Source organism: Eurosta solidaginis, chromosome 1, assembly GCF_040869045.1.
Source record: "Eurosta solidaginis isolate ZX-2024a chromosome 1, ASM4086904v1, whole genome shotgun sequence".
Lineage (NCBI taxonomy): Eukaryota > Metazoa > Arthropoda > Insecta > Diptera > Tephritidae > Eurosta > Eurosta solidaginis.
In genome coordinates, this window is record NC_090319.1 from 31,846,258 (window position 1) to 31,866,925 (window position 20,668).

Genomic DNA, 20,668 nt, shown 5'->3' on the forward strand with positions numbered 1-20,668 from the left:
GCACAGTGGAACAGTTTAGAATTGATATCCGGTTGCTTGCATCGAGTAAGGGAGAGTGAGGATGGTCAATGCAAGAAGAAACTGATAGTTGTTCCCAGAAAGAGGATTCCTGACGTGCTCAGCGAGCTGCACAATGGTCCAAGTGGAGGTCATCTTGGAATCACGAAGACACTCGAGAAAATTAAGCAGAGATTCTATTGGGTTGGTTGCCGTCAGTCGGTCACCGAGTGGATTGCCAATTGCGAGGTATGCAACAGAGCGAAAGGGCCCAAAACCCGAAGTCATGGCCAGATGAAGCAGTATATTTCAGGTGCACCATTTGAAAGGATCGCCATGGATGTCGCAGGTCCATTTCCTACTAGCAACCGCGGAAACAAATACGTACTGGTGGTTATGGATTATTTCAGTAAATGGCCAGAGGTATACCCAATCCCGAACCAAGAAGCAGAAACAGTAGCAGAAGTGGTTAAAAACGAATGGGTTGCAAAGTATGGTGTACCAATGGAGTTACATTCTGACCAAGGCAGAAATTTTGAATCAGCTGTGTTCCAAGAAATGTGCAAGAAGTTGGGCATTCGAAAAACACGGACAACTGCATTGCATCCTCAGTCCGATGGTATGGTGGAACGTTTCAATAGAACATTGGAGGAACATTTAAGGAAAGTAGTAGACAAGTACCATAAGGACTGGGATACACACATATCATTCTTGATGGCCTACCGATCGGCAGTACATGACACAACGGGCCAAACTTCCGCAAAGGTAGTTTTTGGCAATGACCTTCGACTGCCAGCTGATTTGAAGTATGGGATAGATGCCGATGCGGAGAGGAATGTCAAGAAATCCACTGGTGTCTTGGAAGAAGAGCTGAGAGAGATACACGATCTGGTAAGGCAACGAGCAAAGATTATGAGTGACAAGATGAAAGCGAGGTACGATAAAGCAATTAATTCGGAAGGGTTTCAGGAAGGAGATTTGGTGCTGCTATACAACCCACAACGAAAAAAAGGTTTGTCCCCGAAATTGCAGTGTAACTGGGAAGGCCCATACAAAGTTGTAAAACGGATCAACGATGTAGTATACCGCATACAAACCACTACCAAACCACGAACCAAAATGAAAGTGGTTCATTTGGAGATATTAGCAGCGTTTAGAGATTTGTCTGATCGGGACGATCAGACTTAGGTGGAGGGCAGTGTCACGGATATTAGCATCACTAAGCTATACCATCACTAGGGCGATGCTAAGGCCATGCTAAGCGATATTTACGTCAATAATCAAATCATGTATACACATATATAAGGCAGCCGAGAGATGTTACACACAGATGCATTTACTTATACGCCTATGTGTGCGCGAGAGACTGTAAACTACAAACATTCACATCAATAATTTAATCATTATGTATCTACATAAACGAATAAATAATTGCGTCTACACATATGTACCATGTACGAATACGAGCAGTGGAGAGTCATGCACTAACACATGCATATATCTGAGAAGTTTGAGAGCTACTGGACTAGTAGATTCTGGAAGCGCCTAAAAGATGTATAAAATTGTGCAATTTTAGTTATAGCTGAGAAGTTTGAGAGCTCATGGACAATGCTAGTAGATTCTAGAAAAATGCGAACGAGGAAACCAAAGAGTATAAAAGGCGACAGATGTAGAGGCGCTGTAATTCAGTTTGAGTGGAGCACTCAATCAGTTATTGATTAAGCACGCGATCTGGCGGCCAATAGTAGAGTTTAATTTGAGTTATCAATCAGTTGTGTTATTAAGCCAGCGAGTAGCAAAGTATAAGTGTTATTGTGAAGTACTTTAATAAAGGTCATTTTTCCATTCTTCAATATTGGAGTTATTTATTCAACAGTTTAGTGATTCGAACTTAGCAGAGGATTGCAAATAAGAGGATTTGCAGCAAACTCGTTACAGTACCTTAATTTTAAAATAAATTTAAAGCGTAAAAGTAACACAAATCATAACGATACGTCTCTCAAGCGTATGTAACATCCATATTTCATGAAATACGAAACTCCCTCTGCAAAATCAACCACCACTGCAAAGCTGTGAGTAACGACAGAGATAAATGTGAGTATGAGTTTCCTGAGACAGCAATTGTAAGAAGGAGACCAAAAATAAAAAATGTGATACGCCTCGCAGACGTACGTTATGAAAGCAGGGTTAAACGTCAAAATTAATTCCATACTACTATTTTTCTTATTAGTCACTTATATTTTTTATATTTTATTATTCAAAATAATAAAAAATAATACAATTGTTTCGGCACTATCGTTGTGCCTATCGACTGAGGAAGGCACAACGATAGTGCCGAAACAATTGTAATATTTTTTATTATTTTGAATAATAAAATATAAAAAATATAAGTGACTAAAAAGGTGTTTGCGTTTTATTTATTTCTCTTGTGAAAAAGTCACTTAGCACTCAAAACAAAAGGATTACTATTTTTCACGCAAGAAAAAGGCTAAATTTTTCCTGAGCAATTACTTGTGATCTGCGTACCGCTCTTTACGCTTAAACTTTATATGGACTGCTAAGCGGCAAACTTTAAATACACCTCTGAAATTGCTGCGCATAAAATTTGTCCTACTAAATTTCAATACGCATTATACTCAGATGTAACTGAAATATGTGTTTGTGTTTCACCCTCTACACTAATTCTATGTATTCTATAAGTGTCCACAATTCATCGCAACTGATTCACCTATGTTATACCCTATGGCCATCGGAGGGTTGTGTCTCCGCTTTTCGGTACACCCTGTGCTGTTATGTTAGTTATTTAACCACTGCCGCTAGATGGGTCTCCTAAGCATTATCTAAGCTAGGATAGGCGTTTTTTTTTATGCGCAAACGAAACGTATACGCGTGTAAAAAAAAACACGGCTATTATATATTCTTTTTTTTTTTTTTAATATAATAGATTTGCCTGGCGGAATATACAGCGCAATTCTAAATAAAAATTCAGCTCGAGTTTTTTCCCTTCTCCCATTCCTCGTATTCCAAATAAAAATTCCTTGTGAGTTTTTTCACGTATCCCTTCCCCCTATTCCGAACAATGTTCGAAAAAGCGGAAACCGGTTCACCCTTATCGCGAGTTTTATTTTCACCCGAAAATATTCACAGTTTTTGTTCACCCTATCGCAGAGGGTGGCGAAACAATTTTTCGTGTTCGAAAAAGATTTGACCCATTCTTTGTTCGGGCGAAATGAACAGCGGGGAAACCCAAATTTGTTCATTTATATTTTACAGGCGAACGAGAGGTAAACAAAATGTAAGTAATTGTTTGTTTTGAAATTTGATACTCTTATAATTATATGTACATACATCTATTATAGTATTATAAATCAATAAATAATGCACAATCGGAAGCTGAATGGGAAAAAAGTGAAATTCCTGTATTGCTAAGTATGTAATTTTTTTATGACAACGTATCAGTCGGCCAAGTTATCCATTGTGAACAAAGCAATGGTTCCAAAATGTTGAGCACCTCACTGAAACAAGTTTGGCTAAGACCCACTTCCTGGTCCTTTCCAACGCCTTTTACCTATGGGAAAAAACGAAGACATGTACTCAACTTTACAATTGGTGGAGCTCCAAATTTTTGCTTCAATGGTGGCAAGGAGTTGGTAAGAATATCTAGCAAATATTAGAATGCCGGCTTGTTTAGCCTGTAATATTGGCGAAAGCTAATTGAAAAAAAATTAACTTGTTATTCTGCCATTTCATAGGAGTTTTTTCGCTTGTTAAATTAAAGGGAATGCATCAAAATAGTTAAATGATCTTTTAAGAAAGAACACTTATTTGTACAAATTTGTCCTAAAATATGTATGTACATTCTACCACAATATTCTTTTTTTTTTTAGTCGAAAAGCAACGGATATATTTGATGCACCCATCCAGAAATGGCGCAAGGATTTTTTAAGGAGGCTTGAATAGATTTTGGCATATGGCGAAAGGCGACTTGGCCGCTAGAAAATTGCTTTGCTGAATGGAAGCAGGCAACGCCGGTGGATTTGTGTTATCCCGCCGTCTTCTTCTTCTTATGATCCTCTGTTGATGTTGCTGTGGCACCAATCCATTATTCATTTCAGTGAATACTACATGAAATGCAACTCTGTGCATTGTTTATATTTTATTTCTTAATTTCAAAAAAATTCGCAACAATAATTAAACTTTTCAATTTTTTAAACAAAGTAAGAAATGCGCAACGAAATTGCAACTGACAAAACAGCTGACTTCGAAAATTCGAAAATCCTATTCCCGAACTATTGTTCTCCCTAGGGGAAACGCATTGGAGGAATTTTTCCGCGGGAATAAAAAAAATTCGCGAGAACAAAATTCCGAGGGAATATTTAGAATTGCGCTGATAACAAATTATGGTCTTAAAATAAGCCGTGCAAAATTTTCAAATATTTTCAATGCAATCAAGGTACAGCAGTTTATATAACATAATAGATAAACGTTTTTTCGAAATAGATGCGAACCCAAATTAATAAGTTCTTTGGAAAATTCAGTAAGTCAAGTGAAATGTTTTGCTGAAATCGGTATAAATCACATCGGTTTGCTTATTGCATAAAAATCCATCCATAACTAGAGAAATGAACTCAAACAAGTTGGTTGTGGTTGATCTTCTACGCACAAAACCTTGCTGGCTGGGTGATAGTAAATAACTACGTAGATATTGAATTTGGCAGGTGGTGATCTTTTCAAAATTTTTTTGAATAACCAAAAATTTAAGCTATGCTCCTGTAGAAGACTAAATGATTGCACCCAAATTGAAGAAAATAAAAAGGATTCCAGAGATAGTGTAAATTATTTTATGATCGACTTAGATATATTAACAGCGCAGAACTTTAGCACACAACTAGGAACACCGTCTGGACTCGGAGAAAAAAATCGGTTTCAACTCTGGAAGATTCTTGCGAACAGTATCTATGTCTATGGCAGGATCTAGAATAAAATAAGAACTATCTAAGCTATGAATAGATCGACTTAAAAAATTCAGCAACTAAGTTGGCAATATTATCATCAGAACTTGCGTCCTTATACCCATATGCAAAAGCAGACGGAAGTTCCGAAGTTTTTCTCTTCGAAATGACAAAACTATAGGTATGTTTCTGAGTGTTAAAAAATTTGAGCTTACACTGGTTAAAATAACGAAACAAGTTTGATCTTGCAAATAAATATTTAGAAAAGTCAGAGCATGATCCTGATATTTCAAATCGTTTGTATAGCCTAGATTTAATATTATATAGTCTCACAAGATGTCTTGAGAACCACGGGGGTTTGCCCGTTCCAACATTGCCGTGGCAAAACAGAACACAGCGTGAAAAAACACTCACAGAATTAGATTATGAAGGTAAAAATCAGTAATGCCCCTCTTACGGTCTACAACTCAACTTAGTTGGGTTGTAATTAAAACAACTCAACCTTAAGGCAACTCAACTCCTCTTTGATATTTTCAATTACATCTTATTTCAGTTACAGTTGAATTGATGTTGCCAACCTAAAAAAGTGATGATTTAATAGATAAATGAATAGCTGATCAATTTATGGCGGAAATTCAAGCATTTGAAAAGTGATTTTTTATTAATAGCAGAATTGATATCAATTACATAATATTAAATTTATTTTATAAGGACGAAAATTTTGGTGACAAAATGGACATGTCGCGAAAACGGAAAAAATTCGCATGATCACTCCAATCCCTTGGAACTACTAACCACCAGGTAAGAAAACATTCAAGTGACAAATGATGCGCTTCTAATGAAGTTATTTTGCAGATTTGTAAGTTATTTTCGGTTAAGTAAGAAGAATATTGCTCGAGGAACGGCTGTACCCCTATTTTAAAACTACACTCCTTGCTAACGGCAGCTATCAAAAATGCTGTGGAAATGATTTTAGTGTTGGACTGGACAACATCTACAGTTAATAAAGAGGTTTTAGATATTGAGGAGCATATTTGTGCGAAGTGGATTAAAACCCATATGACTCCAGAACAAAACGCTACAAAAACCACATTTTACTCTAAAACAGGATTCCCAGGAGTAGTGGGTAGTATCGATTGGACTCACGTTGGCATAATTTACCCTATTTTGACTGTATCCGAACTGCGCCCTGCCTCGTCCAACTTCGGTATGTCGCTCCAGAAGGTCAAAAAGTTGTTCAATGTAATCCTTGGTTGAAAACTTGTTTTTCTTTAAATGTGTACAAAATTGCTGATTATAAAATTTGTTTAAATTAATTTAAAAAAGGTTTAATTACTCGCTTTGCATTTTTTTCGGGCAACGTTTTACAAGAAGGTGCCTCATCTAATTTTTTTCAAAAAGTATCAAAGGTGGTATCAAAAGACACGTTTCGACATCCGTTTTAAGTATCCGAAAGCGGAAATTAAAAATTTTATTTCTATCGAAGGATATTTACAAAAACCCATAAAATGGCCCCGAGAGAGTCCGAAATATGAGGCCCGATCCATAGTTTTTTTGCACAGAACGCTTTTCCGCGTTGGCGGTCTTCGGCCGCGATTTGTAAAAATAACCCTGGGTGGGTCCAACACCTTTCTGCATTGGTGTGTACAAAAAATCTGGTAAAATACAACAACCACATGAAAATTTGAACCGAAATGATATGAAAGAAATTAAATTTTTAATTTTTGCTTTGGGATTCTAAAAACGGAGGTCGAAACGTCTTTTGATACCAACTTTGAGAATTTTTGTTAAAAATTAGGTGGTGAACCGTCTTGTAAACCGTCTTGTAAAACGTGCCAAACAGCTGCAAAATTGTATGAGACAACTGCTAGTAATCAGTTGTCAGATTTTGACGTCTTTGACAACTACACCAACACAACTGTCTGTCAAACTTTTACATTTCTCTTATATTTTGTGCTTCCAATAAGAGATTACACTCTAGAGGTGGTATTTTATCTATAAAAAAAAAACTCGGAATCTCTTAAATTTGTTTATATTACCGCTTATCGAAGAGAAAAATGTATATATGAAGTCAAGTTATTTAATTAACGATTAGGAGTTAAGTACGAAAATGCAGATAATCTGGTTATATGGAAACTGGGTCTAAGGAGCAAGTATTCTGTCTAAATTTTAAAGTAATATTAAAACTTGTCAGTGAAAGCAGATGTATGGCCTAAACCTATACCAACAGTATGTAGACAACCAGTCTTACAGCACAAGTTCAACACACTTACAACTACTGACTAACGCCCCGATTCTAGTGTGGTAACAACATTCTTCACCACGGTAACGAAATCATGTGGAAACTTTTACACCCTTTTGGTATTCTATCCGCGAAAGTAGCCGGATAATTTTTTACCCACAAAAGTAGGTGGTTACATTGAAATAACCAAACAACAGCTGTTGTTTAGAAAAAGGCAAAACTGAAAAATAAAGAATTGTAAGCGCAAATAAGTAATGATAATAGTAAAAAGTGTTGCCTCTTGCTATATATTATATATTTGTTTACATTACGTACTTTCACAGAATAAATTACAATATAACTATGTAAAATCTTATGCATGTATGTACATATATACACATCGTCTCGTTTATTTGTTAACCTCGTATCTACGAGTGACACATTTTCGGTAAAGCCATGGCGGAACCATACAAGGTGACAGCATGGTGACATACCTACAAACATAAATAAAAATTCCATGTACTTTGTTATTGTAAATTCGATGGACGAATGTCAAAATCGAACTGCGCCGGAAGTTGATGTATCAAATCAAATAAAAAAGTTTATATTCAGCTGTCGCATGCTGCCACTTTGTATCGTTCCGCCATGGATAAAGCGAAGAAAACCAACTTTTAAATTTCACCACAGACATTGGTGAGTTTTTCGATGATGACAGCGTTACCACTTTGGCCAGAATCGCGAATAAAAGAACTGGTAACGATTTTCGGTTACATAATGTTCTGGGGACTACTTTACCGGTAACGCTCAGAATCGGCCCGTTAGTCTCTAATGTACAATCTCGTTAAGAAATAATTTCACTATTTTTATATGAATATCGAAGGCAAAGAAATAATTATATTATTTTTGTATATCAAAGGCACATTAAGTTGCTTCATACCTGCATTGTCAAATTCACCGCAGTAACTTGGAGCGGAAAATAGAGTGACCAATTGCCGCTTTGCAAAAAACTGATAACCACCCTCGACTACTTGATGTGCACGGCAAATCAAGGTTATGTTAGCAGTGTCAGATCATCAGCCTTATAGCACAAAAAATTATATGAGCACAAGTATTATTCCACTTCTGAATTAGTGACTTAGGCTGATAATTACCAATATCTTAAAGAAAAATACCAATTTTCTATATCAAAGGCACATTGAGTTGCTTCATACCTGCATTGTCAAATTCACCGCAGTAATTTGGAGCGGAAAATAGGGTGACCAATTGCCGCTTTGCAAAAAACTCATATCCATCTTCAACTACTTGATGTGCACGGCAAATCAAATCAAAATCATGTTTTTGTAAAAATTTCCCAACAACCTGTATTTAAAGTAGAGAAATTAGGTACAAAATGGGAGACTTTTAGTTTTCAATGTGTAACATACCTCAGCTCCAAACGTAAAACTCACACCACGATCATTTTCACCCCAACCCATTGTATCCTTGTCCGGATCGGACCATAACAGATCACATAACAAACCTTGGTCAGGCACATCCGTGGGACGCATAATGCGTCGTATTTGCTCCATGGACGATAAATCGGGACTTAGACCGCCGTGACAACAGAAAATTTTTTCATCAACTGGCGTAGAAGTTGAAATTTATATAATGTATGTGTGTGTTTATGCATTTTTAGCTTACCAATAGCCGCCACTGGCAAACAATTAAAGCAATCTGTAAATGTTTTCCACAGCTTAATTGTATATCTACGCTTACACTCATCATAAAAACTGTCAAACGAAAATATTTAAGACAAGTAGAAAGCGAGCTGAATGTGAACAAAAAAACGTAGCTTACCCATAAATTCTATTAATGCTGGCGCATTCGTGGTTGCCGCGCAGCAAAAAAAAATTTTCCGAATACTTTATTTTGTAAGCCAAAAGCAGACAAATAGTCTCCAATGACTGTTTACCTCGATCTACATAGTCGCCCAAAAATAAATAATTTGATTCAGGTGGGAAACCGCCATACTCGAATAGACGCAAAAGGTCGTAGTATTGCCCATGAATATCGCCTGTATAGAAAAACGAAAGCGTATTTTAGGTTAGAGTTTAAAGCTTTTTACTATTTATAAATATAATATGAAAGCAACAATAACGGTTAATCACAAATAATTGAGAAACAGTTAATTTTAAAAACTATTTAATAGCATATCTCCACCTAGCGCTAACTGTTAAGATTTAATAAATCTCGTATTTTAACCTGCACTGTCTCCACTGTAGTTTTATTTGACGTTTTATTTTTTAGATTGAAAAACTATAAAGTTGGACTACATGCCCAGTGGCAATTTTTGTGAAGTTCTACAGCCACGAAAAAAATCAATTTTTGAATTAAACACATATTTTCTCATGTTCTATAAAGTAAAAACATATCCGAATATTCTATTTTGATACATTTTTGATTTTACTCACGTTTGGCAATTAAAATCTAAACTTGAAAATCTTTGAAAAACATCTGTCATACATGAATTTAAAAACTGCTCCTGCATTAAAATATTTTCCTATCAAAAAATTACATGGCATACATATTGTGACGAATATTAGCAACACTAAGGAATACTATCATCTATAAGCCGATGCCAAGCAGTGACTTGTATGCACACCAATAAATCAATCATTATGTACGTACACGCAGCGGAGAAGAGACGCACAAACACATGCAGATATCTTATCTGAAATGCTCCAAAAAGTAGGCAATTATAATAGTGGAAGTGTCGCTCACAAATACCCGAGCATATGAGAAGCTATACGAGTGCATCTGTAGTTATAATTTTATAGCAGTAACTAAGTAAATTCTGGAAGCGCCTAGAACTATGCGAACGAGAAATCACAGATTATAAAAGGCAGCAACAGTAGAGGCGCGAGAATCAGTTTGATTTAAGCATTCCATCTGTCGAGCAGTAGAAGTGTTATTTTTGAAGGTACTTTAATAAAGGCCATTTTGCATTATTGAATAGTGGAGTTATTTATTCAACAGTTTAGTGATTCGAACGTTAGCAGAAGGTTGCAAATAAGGGGAATTCCAGCAAATTCGTTACAATTGGTGTCAGAAGAGGAATTGTTGAAGAAATTCTGAAGATTTCGAATACAACTCGGACATGGCAAAGTTAAGTGTATTAAGGATCCAGCAACTGAAAAAGGAGTTGGAGAACCGTTGATTGAATACAACCGACAATAAGATCGAACTTCAAGCACGGCTAGGAGACGCTATGGAGTCGGAAGGAATTAATGTGGACGATGATGTCTTTCATCCTGATGGGGACGAGACAACAACAAAAATTGAAGAGAAAAAACGGAAGTCCGAGTCCAGTCGCACTTGACTTTGTTATCACAGATATCGGCAAAAATGGAAATCCAGAAAACATGCATAACAGAAATGTCATCACAAATATCCACAAATATGTCATCTTAACTGGAATCGCAGGAGAACCGTATATCATCTCAACTGGAAGAACAGAAGACATATATGACATCTCAGTTGGCTGAGCAGTTGAAAGCACAGGAGGCCCGCATATCCTCGCAGATGGAGGCCCAAGAGATAAGGAATTCATCGAAGCTGGAGGCACAAGATACAAAAATTTTACAACTCGAGGACAAAATCGATGCCGAGATTGAAACATTGAGAGGTCGTATACAGGAACTGCAACTAAATCGCCAGCTGTTTCAGCAAGCAATCCGAAGGTAAAAACTCCATCTTTTGACGGATCTGTTCCTTTCCAGATCTTTAAGCTACAGTTTGAGAAGACCGCAGCAGTGAACAACTGGATTGTTGAAGATAAAGTTGCTGCACTGTTCATGGCGTTGAAAGGGCCTGCAGCTGAGATTTTGCAAACCATTCCAGAGGGCGAACGGAACTGTTATGAAGCATTGATGGGCGCTCTAGAGAGACGATACGGAACGAAGTATAGGAGACAGATATACCAAATGGAGTTACTGAACCGCTTCCAGAGGCCTGGTGAAACATTGCAAGAGTTTGCGTCGGATGTTGAAAAGCTGGCACATTTAGCGAATGCGGACGCACCCGTGGAATACACTGAAAGCGGAAAGATTCAGAGCTTTATAAATGGCTTACGGGACGTCGAAACAAAGCGACCTACATATGCAAACCCAAAGCCAACATTCGCAGGAACGGTATCACATGCTCTGATTCAGGAAACAGCGTCGCTTCTGTGTAAGCCAGTTTTCAAAGCACGCCGTGTGGAAGTAGAAAGGCCAGAGTGGGTAGACGCAATTTTAGAAGCTTTAAAAGGAACACATCAGAAGAATTATGGTGCAATCAAATGTTTGAAGTGCGGAAACCCAGGTCACATTGCTCGTCATTGCAGCACCGGTCCTGGTAGTTCCAACTTGGGTGGCCGTAAACGCAAAGCTGGAGGAGATAAGCAAGAGCGAGTCAGATGTAAAGATCGAAAACTTGCCCCAGCTATCGAATGCCCTGTGATATCTGTGTCCCAAATTGGAAGGAAATCAAGCAGTCTTACCGTCAGAGGGAATGTGGATAGCAAGGAGCGTGTACTGACTGTAGATACGGGCGCATCTCATCAATTGTTCCTAAAATACGCAAACATATTTGACCAAGATGGTTCCAAACCAGGCCACACCAACGTTGTGAAACATCAAATTGACACTGGAGATGCGAGGCCGATCCGTCAAACTCCTCGTAGTGTTCCACTGGCGAAGCGGGAAGTTGTGAGTCGATTCGTACAAGAAATGAGCGACAGCGGCGTCATCGAGCCATCAGCTAGTTCATGGAGCTCACCGGTGGTACTTGTGAAGAAGAAGGCAAAATGAGGTTTTGCGTGGACAAGTTGAACGATGTTACGAAAAAGGATAGCTACCCATTGCCAAGAATTGATGGTACTCTGGACTCGCTATTTGGTACGAAATGGTTTTCCACACTGGACTTGAAATGCGGCTACTGGCAAGTGGAGATGAAGGAGGAAGACAAAGAGAAAACAGCCTTCAGTGTCGGTGATGGTCTTTGGCCATTTACAGTGATGCCTTTTGGACTTTGTAATGCACCAGCTACTTTTGAGAGACTCATGGATCAGGTATTGAAAGGACTACATTGGAAAACATGATTGGTGTATCATCGTACTGGGCAAGAACTTTGATGAACAACTTAAGAACTTGGACGAAGTTTTTCAGAGAATAGCTGGCGCTGGTCTGAAACTAAGAAACAAAAAGTGTTCTCTGTTTAAAAATGAAGTAAATTATTTAGGTCACAAGGTAACGACATAGGGCATCTGCACTGCGAATGAAAAGATAGAAGCTGTAAAGGATTGGCCAAGACCACAGACCTTGCATGAATTAAGAAGTTTCCTTGGGCTGTGCACATATTACCACCGGTTTGTACCAAACTTTGCCAGCGTAGCCCATAGCCTCCACGAGCTTACAAGAAAAAATAAAGCTTTTGAATGGAAGAAGGAGCGAGAAGTGGCTTTCCAAACATTTAAAGAGCGTTTGTGCACTGCCCCAATGTTGGCATATCCGATTCCAGGAGCAACGTTTATTCTAGATACAGATGCGAGTGGATATGCTATAGGAGGCTTTTTATCACAACCGGTCGATGGAAAAGAGAAGGTAGTTACATATTACAGCCGTTCAATTGGAAAACCAGAAAATAACTATTGCGTTACACGGAGAGAGCTGTTGGCAGTGGTAGAGTGCATTAAACATTTTCACAAATACCTCTACGGCCAGCGATTCCGCGTCAGGACAGATCTCGCAGCGTTGAAATGGCTCCTGCCGTTCCGTAATCCAGAAGGTCAATTGCCACGGTGGACCGAGCGACTACAAAGCTATGACTTTTCCATTGAGCATCGGAAAGGTAGTACCCATGGGAATGCCGATGCAATGTCACGAAGACCATGTAATTTGAAATGCAAACACTGTTCGAAAGCTGAGGCTAAGGAAGACATCATAGATGTTCGGCTTATGACTATAATGTGTTCGGATGAATGGGACATGGAACAACTAAGGAAGTGTCAGCTAGAAGATACAGATCTATCACATGTTATGCGAGGGCTCGAACGAAAACCCAAATAAAGAAGAGATGTCAGCAGAGAGTCCTATTGCGAAGTCATATTGTGCACAGTGGAACAGTTTAGAATTGATATCCGGTTGCCTGCCATCATCCACTGAGCTTTCTAGCTTCGTATCACGCTCAATTCTCACGGTAATGCTCTGGATCATTGGAAGACTTGAGTAGCAGGGGTCGTGATATTTTCGTACGCATGAGTAATAGGCAGATGTCGTTGGTGGGTTTCATTTAACACATACGGCAAAAAGCCAGGGGGTCAATTCACGTTCGATGAAGTGAAAAAAAAATTCATGCTCGCTGTGAAATTAATTTTTTCATTTTATCACATCACTTTTTCATATTAGGCGATTCGTGTTCTTTGCAATACTCGTTGTGAAAATCTAATAACGAGCACTGTGGTGAGTAAAAAAACTGATATTTTCTGTCAAAAAAATTTATTAATGAAAGTAGTAAATATTTTCAACTTTTCAATAAGAAAAGTAGAAAATGCCCAATATTCACCTTCTGATTTCTTGGAATTCTCTTCTTCCTCTCGCGACTGCATCGCATTCTATCAGAATATGTTCTGCAGTCTCATCTTCGCGATCACAGAATCGACAGAGGCTACTAGACGATATACCTAGTTTATCCATGTGGCTCTTTATCCTGCAGTGACTTGTGAGTATGCCTGTTAAAATTCTAAGGCTGCTTTGTGGGAGCTTAATCATGCCTTTATATCGCTTTGAGCTGTATCCTCCTATCCTGGACTTTCGCGTCAGTGTTCTCTGAGGTATACTTCTTTTTGCCTGAACTCTTCCCTTATTGTGTGTGACACTATCGGTATGATGGGTTCGGGTCCTATTGGCTTTTCCGGCACCGCCAACCTGGCAAGCTCGTTACCATCCACTCCTCTGTGTCCAGGTACCCAGGCTAAACAGATGGTGTTATTGGCCGCTAAACTGCTTAACCTCTCTACGCACTCAAGGAGTGTTGATGATTTAATCTCAACTGAAGATAGTGCCTTGAGCGCAACCTGACTGTCGCTGAGTATAGCGATTCTCTCGTTTGTATATCCCCGCTGTAAATTTATCTTTGCACACCGGCTCTTGGCGAAAACTTCGGCTTGGAAGATGCTCGGATATTTTCCGATTGGTAAGGACATTTTGGTTCGGGGGCCGAAGATTCCCGCTCCTATGCCCTCCGGTGCCTTCGAGCCATCGGTGTACCATATTATAGTGTGTTCCTACTGAAGCGCTGCTGGAGATGTCCTATGTACACTTGTTCCCCAGCTCTATTTTGAAGCACTTCTCAAACTTAATTAACGTCCTCGTGTCATCACTGGGCAGTTGGATGAGTGGAATCTGCTCCTTCAGCTTCTCCATGTTCAGTGACTGATCACTTTGCTTCTTCCGCATCCCTCTTTATCTATGTTTACTAAGGTACTCCTGGCTGACTGCTCAATTATTATGTGTAGAGGCGTTAACTTAAGCAGCACCTCTATTGCCGCCGTCGGGCATGTTCGCATAGCTCCCGTAATGCAGACACATGCCAAGCGTTGCAGCTTCGTGAGTGACTTTTGTACGGTCACCACGGTTGTCCTTGATGCCCACGCAACTGATCTATACACTACGGATAAGTCTAACTATAGTAGTGTCTTAGGATATTTAGGATGCATCTCCAGGATCTTCCTGCAATACGTCTGCACACCATTATTGCTCTTGTGGCCTTTGATATGGTGTTGTCGACGTGCTTCCTCCATAAAAGCTTAGAGTCGAACGTGACTTCCAAGTATTTCACCTCGGTCGCGTGCTCCAACTGTACTCCATCCATTGCGATGTGCCTCATCCCTTCTAGTTTTCTTCTCCTGGTGAAGAGCACAATGGAAAAATCTGCCTCTTACAATTATAACAATATCATCCGCATACCCCTGACATCGGATTCTGTTTTCTGAGAGCCTCTGTAGAAGTTCATCTACTACCAGGCTACAGAGCAGGGGTGACAGGACGCCCCTTGTGGGCATTCCTTCGTTGTCTTGATCTCTACTGTACCGTGCCCACTCGAGGTTTCGTAAATCCTCGAACGCAGTAGGGCGTTTATCCACATACGGATCGGACTTTGTATCTCTCTTCTCTCGAGTGCCCCATTCACACCCTCGTGGGCCGTGTTGTCGAATGCCCCCTCTATGACCAATAATGCCCATAGCGCAACCTCCCCGCATTCAAACGCACTTTGGATTTCTGTGGACAGCTTATAAAATGCAGTTTCTGTCGACCTGCCTGTCCTATATGCATGCTGATCTCTATGAAGTGGTATTCTATCGAGAGCCTTTGATCTAATCTCGTGGTCTACAATCTTCTCCATTGCTTTCAGAGCAAAGGATGTCAAATGCTGCAGTGACCAGCCAACTTAAATTTGTGGCTTACATTTAGCTCTTGACAAAAGACCCCCACTAACCTTTCCGTCCATATTCAAACCATCCGTGAACAAGTAAACCGGTCCCCTTCCCCGGATGAGTCCTCTTCCCCATTCCTCTCCCGGGGAATGACTGGGGTGAAGGTTGCACAGGGAGCAGTTATCGGCATACAATAGTCCGTCCTGTCAAGGATAAAGTCGAAGGCTAGAGTGTCCGGAGTCAGAAAGCCCATAGCCCATATCAGTGGATCGCCTAGTAAATAATAAACAACTTTTTAAGGAATTTTGGCAGCTAGTGCGCGTAATTAATTATTTGTTTCTTTTTGAGCATTTAGCATCTCTTTAGCCTCATTATTATGGCTCTCCTCTTCTCCATCTTTTTATCTCTCTCCCTCTCATTCTCCTTCCCCTCGGTCTCCCACTCGACCTCAGACTTTCCTCTCCACTCCCTTTTTTCCCCTCTTCCTTCCCCTTTACATTTTCCGTTCCATTTTTCTTCTCCTTTCCTTCCCCCTCTTTTCGTTTCCGTTTTCCTTCCCCTTTTTTTCTCTTTCTGCTTATCAAGTTATTTGTTTTAAAAAAATTGTCTGTCTAAATATTTAATTTATGTAATAGAGTAAAAAATAACTAAATGAGCTGATAACCTTATAGGATCCACAAGTGATGGAAATTATCCAGAAAAAGCCACGAAATGACCCCGACGGTATCGCGGACGAATCCCGAAAACCATCCAGAAATTATGCTAGAAGGGTTCCCAAATGATCCCGAAAAAGCCCCAAAATAATCCCGACGGGATCGCGGACAGATCCCGAAAACCATCCAGACGGGATAAAACGTATCCTATGTCCGTCTCCTGGTTCTAAGCTACCTCTCGCACAAATTTTCAGCCAAATCGGTTCATCCGTTCTTGAGCTATAGTGTAACTAAAACCACTTTCTTTTATATATATAGATTTTTCACGGGCAAATTCAACGGTGAAAAATATTCGTTAAATTAAAAAAATTTGATAGTAAATATACCTTTTTTTAAACTGAATCGTGTATCAGCTGAAGTGGTGAAAAATGTTTTCACTTCACCACTTCATAGAACGTGAATTGACCCCCAGGCGGCGACATTTTTGAAAAAGATGGTTTATTAAAGGCAGCGTTACCAAAGTAAAGACAAGAAATTAACAAATTATTGGGCTCAAATAATATATGCCCAAGGTTAAATAATGACTTATCATCCATCTTTAGAAGGGCTAAGATGGTTTATGCCTGAACAGTAAGAAGCCGTATGTGTTGCCTATATCTAAAAACAGAGTAGGTTTATCAAGTATTCCGCTCTTACGCGTTGCCAATAAATGTCCCAAACTTACGAATGTCTTCTAATTATACTACTTTCAATGTTAGGAGAAAACTTACAGTTCAATAAATTATGTCGATCGTATGCTACTCTGAGCTAGTCGTGAACTTAGCTCGAAGTCTGCTCATAAAATTGATGTACCATTTAACCATGTAACACGTTATGTTTCCGGATTAGCTAGATTTGATCATATATCCAGCTGGAGAGCGCGTCTACTCGGCTGTAAAATCTTCGAATATCTGAAAGCTAGAAACGGCATTCTCCTTTGTGGACTCATCATGTATATAGAGCCAAGTTACCTATATGATAAGCTAATTTTGCCCCAGGTCTGCTCGTATCAACGATTTGATAGTGTCAACTTATAACTATTTAACATCTGGACGGCTACTCTTTGTCAATGCTATTCGTTTATGGAACTCTATTCCAGTATCCAGAGACTGTATTCAGTAAGTGTGAGTTTTTAATAAGAGCAACTTTAAATTTCACAAGGATTGGTAAATTTTGGTTCGACTTATAGCATTAAAAGTATTCTAGACAAAATAAATGAAAAAGGGCGGAGCCACGCCCACTTTGAAACTTTCTTTTATTTTTGTATTTTGTTGCACCATATCATTACTGGAGTTGAATGTTAATATAATTTACTTATATACTGTAAAGATATTCAATTTTTTGTAATTTGACTTTTAAAATTTTTTTTGTAAAAAGTGGGCGTGTTCGTCATCCGATTTTCCTATTTTTTATTTAGCACACATATAGTAATAGGAGTAACGTTCCTGCCAAATTTCATCATGATATCTTCAACGACTGCCAAATTAAAGCTTGCAATACTTTTAAATTACCTTTTTTTAAAAGTGGGCGGTGCCACGCCCATTATCCAAAATTTTACTAATTTTCTATTCTGCGTCATAAGGTCAACGCACCTACCATGTTTCATCGTTTTATCCGTCTTTGGTAATGAATTATCGCCCCTTTTCGGTTTTTCGAAATATTCGATATCGAAAAAGTGGCCGTGGTTGTAGTTCGATTTCGTTCATTTTAAATAGCGATCTGAGATGAGTGTCCAGGAACTCACATACCAAATTTCATTACGATACCTCAAAATTTACTCAAGTTATCGTGTTTACGGACAGACGGACGGACATGGCTAAATTAATTTCTTTTTTCACCCAGATCATTTTGATATATAGAAGTCTATATCTATCTCGATTAGTTTATGCCGTTGCGGATTACCGTTATGCGAACAAAATTAATATACTATGTGAGCTCTGCTCAGCTGAGTATAAAAATGCTTCACTGTTCTTTCAAGTTGAGAAGGATTATTCGTGTGCTTCGTTGTTGTGCCTCTGTTTTTAAATACAATTCAGCAGCCTATGTACAAAGACCAGGGTGTGCTAAGTTATTAAAAAAAAATTATTTATTAATTTTTAAAATTTCAAAGAATTTTCGTATCAATAAAAGTATTTCGCTCGTTTCTTTCACAAAGACCCTAATCAGCAGACTTCGAAACTACGTTTTTACAGATTATCAAAATCAAAAAACACGAGTACTCCATTGTAGGGAATCCTCCTTTATGAGTATAGGAGTGCTCCAAAACTAATCTGTACTCATACAAAAAATGTGCTCCAATTAACATTGCGATGTCCGAGGGGAGTAGGTGATCCCACTCTCGCTTTGTTTGTGGGTATTCCATAGAGTACATACGTGAGAGTACTTTCCAAAGTACTTTCACTGTAGTACTCCATGGAACATCCACAGAGGATATGCCAAATTACTCCGGAAAAACTACTCTATGGAGTATCTGCGGAACACTGCTCCTGAAATATTACTCCATGGAGTACCGACAAGAGATTACTTGCGAAACTGCTCTCAAAACATTACTCCTTGGAAAACTAGCAAAAGAGTACTCGTTAAACCACCCTCGATGGATTACCTAATGGAGTACCTACAGGAGATTACTTAAGAAAGTACTCTCAAAGCATTACTCCTTGGAGAAGCTATGGAAGAGTACTTTTAAAACCATCGCTAGAGAAGAAGCCACCCAAAATAAAACATAAAATTTATAAAAAAAATCATATTAGTTTCTTTTTTCACGCAAATACTAAATAACACACGAATATTCGTAGTATAAATTAATAAAATATAAAATATATAATTCCATAACCTCTGATCCTGCGGCATAATTTGGAGTTCGTCGCATTTTCTCCATTTTTCAATCTACGCGCAAACTTTTCCCTCTCCATTTTCTGAATAGGTCTTTTGTGACGTGCGCTGCATTCCAAATTTACCTTTATATATGTGGTTATAATTATTTTATTTTATTTTTCACCAATAAAATTGTTTGCCTTTTATTTTATTTTTTTTTGGGTTCAAGATTTAATGGCCGCCAGGATCAATTGAATCTCTAATAGGCCAGGTTGTATTCCAAGTGTGTTGTGATTCCAGCCCAGTTTGCCTTTTAAATTAAATTCACTCCGATAATTCTTTCCGACACAATTCCTCTTTGAATATTTCCCTATACTATAGTATGTATACAACGTATGGCAACTCTGTTCGTGTGAAGTATTGTTTTAAAGTGAGCGCAAATAATTCAAAAATTTTATCATTTCTGTCGACAATTTAAGATAAACTTTCAAAAGTATCAAAATTTCTAGCAACTCCCAAAGTGTGGAGCACGGAGTACAGCTGAAACTCGTCATTCGTAGTGAATTTAATGAAAATCACAAGTATATTCGTCATAATACAATAACAACAGTGGTACAACAAGGAAAGTTTGATAATATAGCTACCAACAACTGAAAATCTCCCGCCAATTCCTGTGCTGAAAGCTTTCAGTAATTCGACACTCGCATTCGCGCCAACTATCGGTTGGTAGCCTAAAATAAATTATGCCATCTACACCTGTGATTCCACCTGGTTCCAACTCATCTATTTTTGGGAGTATTTTTTGGAACACTATGTCTCAAGATTCTGGAAAGCGTCGTGGCGAGACCTTGGGCAATGAAGCTGAAATAATTAAAAAGGCTCCTCGTCTAAGCGATTCATCTCCTAACCTCATCTGTACAATCGACCAACGACTGATAAAGTACAATGACTCGTTGTCCAATAAAATAATGGAAGCAGAAAAGCGTTAGATGGAGTTTACATGCAGAAAACTGGAAGATAAATTTGAAGGCCTGAAGAAGGAGTTAAACGAGTTAAGTGGTAGAATTATTCGCATGGAGGGTATGTTTGAGAGGATTGGGCACCTCGAAAATGAAATAGCCCCACTAAAACAGAGAGCATGTAAGCAGGAAAACTTTATATCTAAGCAAGAACTCCAAATTGCTGCATGCGACGTCCGAGTTCATGGGATTCCCTTCGAGGGAGGGGAAAATTGCGAAAGATTTTCCACCAGCTCTGCTTCACGCTAAACTTACAGCCACCCCCCCCCCCCCCTAAAAAGTGTTTTTTGGCCGAAACGTAAACTACCCTACGGTACGGATGATCCGGCCGTTATCATTAATTTTTGCTCACCCGTGGACCGAAATACGCTGTTGAAAACGATTGCGAGCTTCAGGCGCCACAACAACACCAAAGGGCTGCGACTCGTGCATGTGGGAATAAATTCCAATGAGCCTATCTTTGTTAATGCATCGCTGACCAAAAACAACTATGAGATCTTCAAGGCTGCGATCCATCCAAA

At 38.8% G+C, this 20,668-nt stretch overlaps 1 protein-coding gene across 3 annotated transcripts in view; it reads right to left on the reverse strand.

The window, feature by feature from the left end:
* The window catches only part of LOC137250954 (serine/threonine-protein phosphatase alpha-1 isoform), a 100,404-nt gene that overhangs the window by 60,249 nt on the left and 19,487 nt on the right, over window positions 1–20,668 (reverse strand). For 2 of the 3 annotated variants that reach the window (XM_067784750.1, XM_067784734.1), the window contains exons 3-6: window positions 9,007–9,223; window positions 8,851–8,939; window positions 8,595–8,791; window positions 8,382–8,529 (exon numbers count right to left, since the gene is read on the reverse strand). In XM_067784750.1, the coding sequence (XP_067640851.1) occupies window positions 8,382–8,529; window positions 8,595–8,791; window positions 8,851–8,939; window positions 9,007–9,223 (651 nt within the window). Of the gene's footprint in view, window positions 1–3,479; window positions 3,566–8,381; window positions 8,530–8,594; window positions 8,792–8,850; window positions 8,940–9,006; window positions 9,224–20,668 lie in introns of those variants that run through there. The other variant, XM_067784741.1, reaches the window with a different exon arrangement.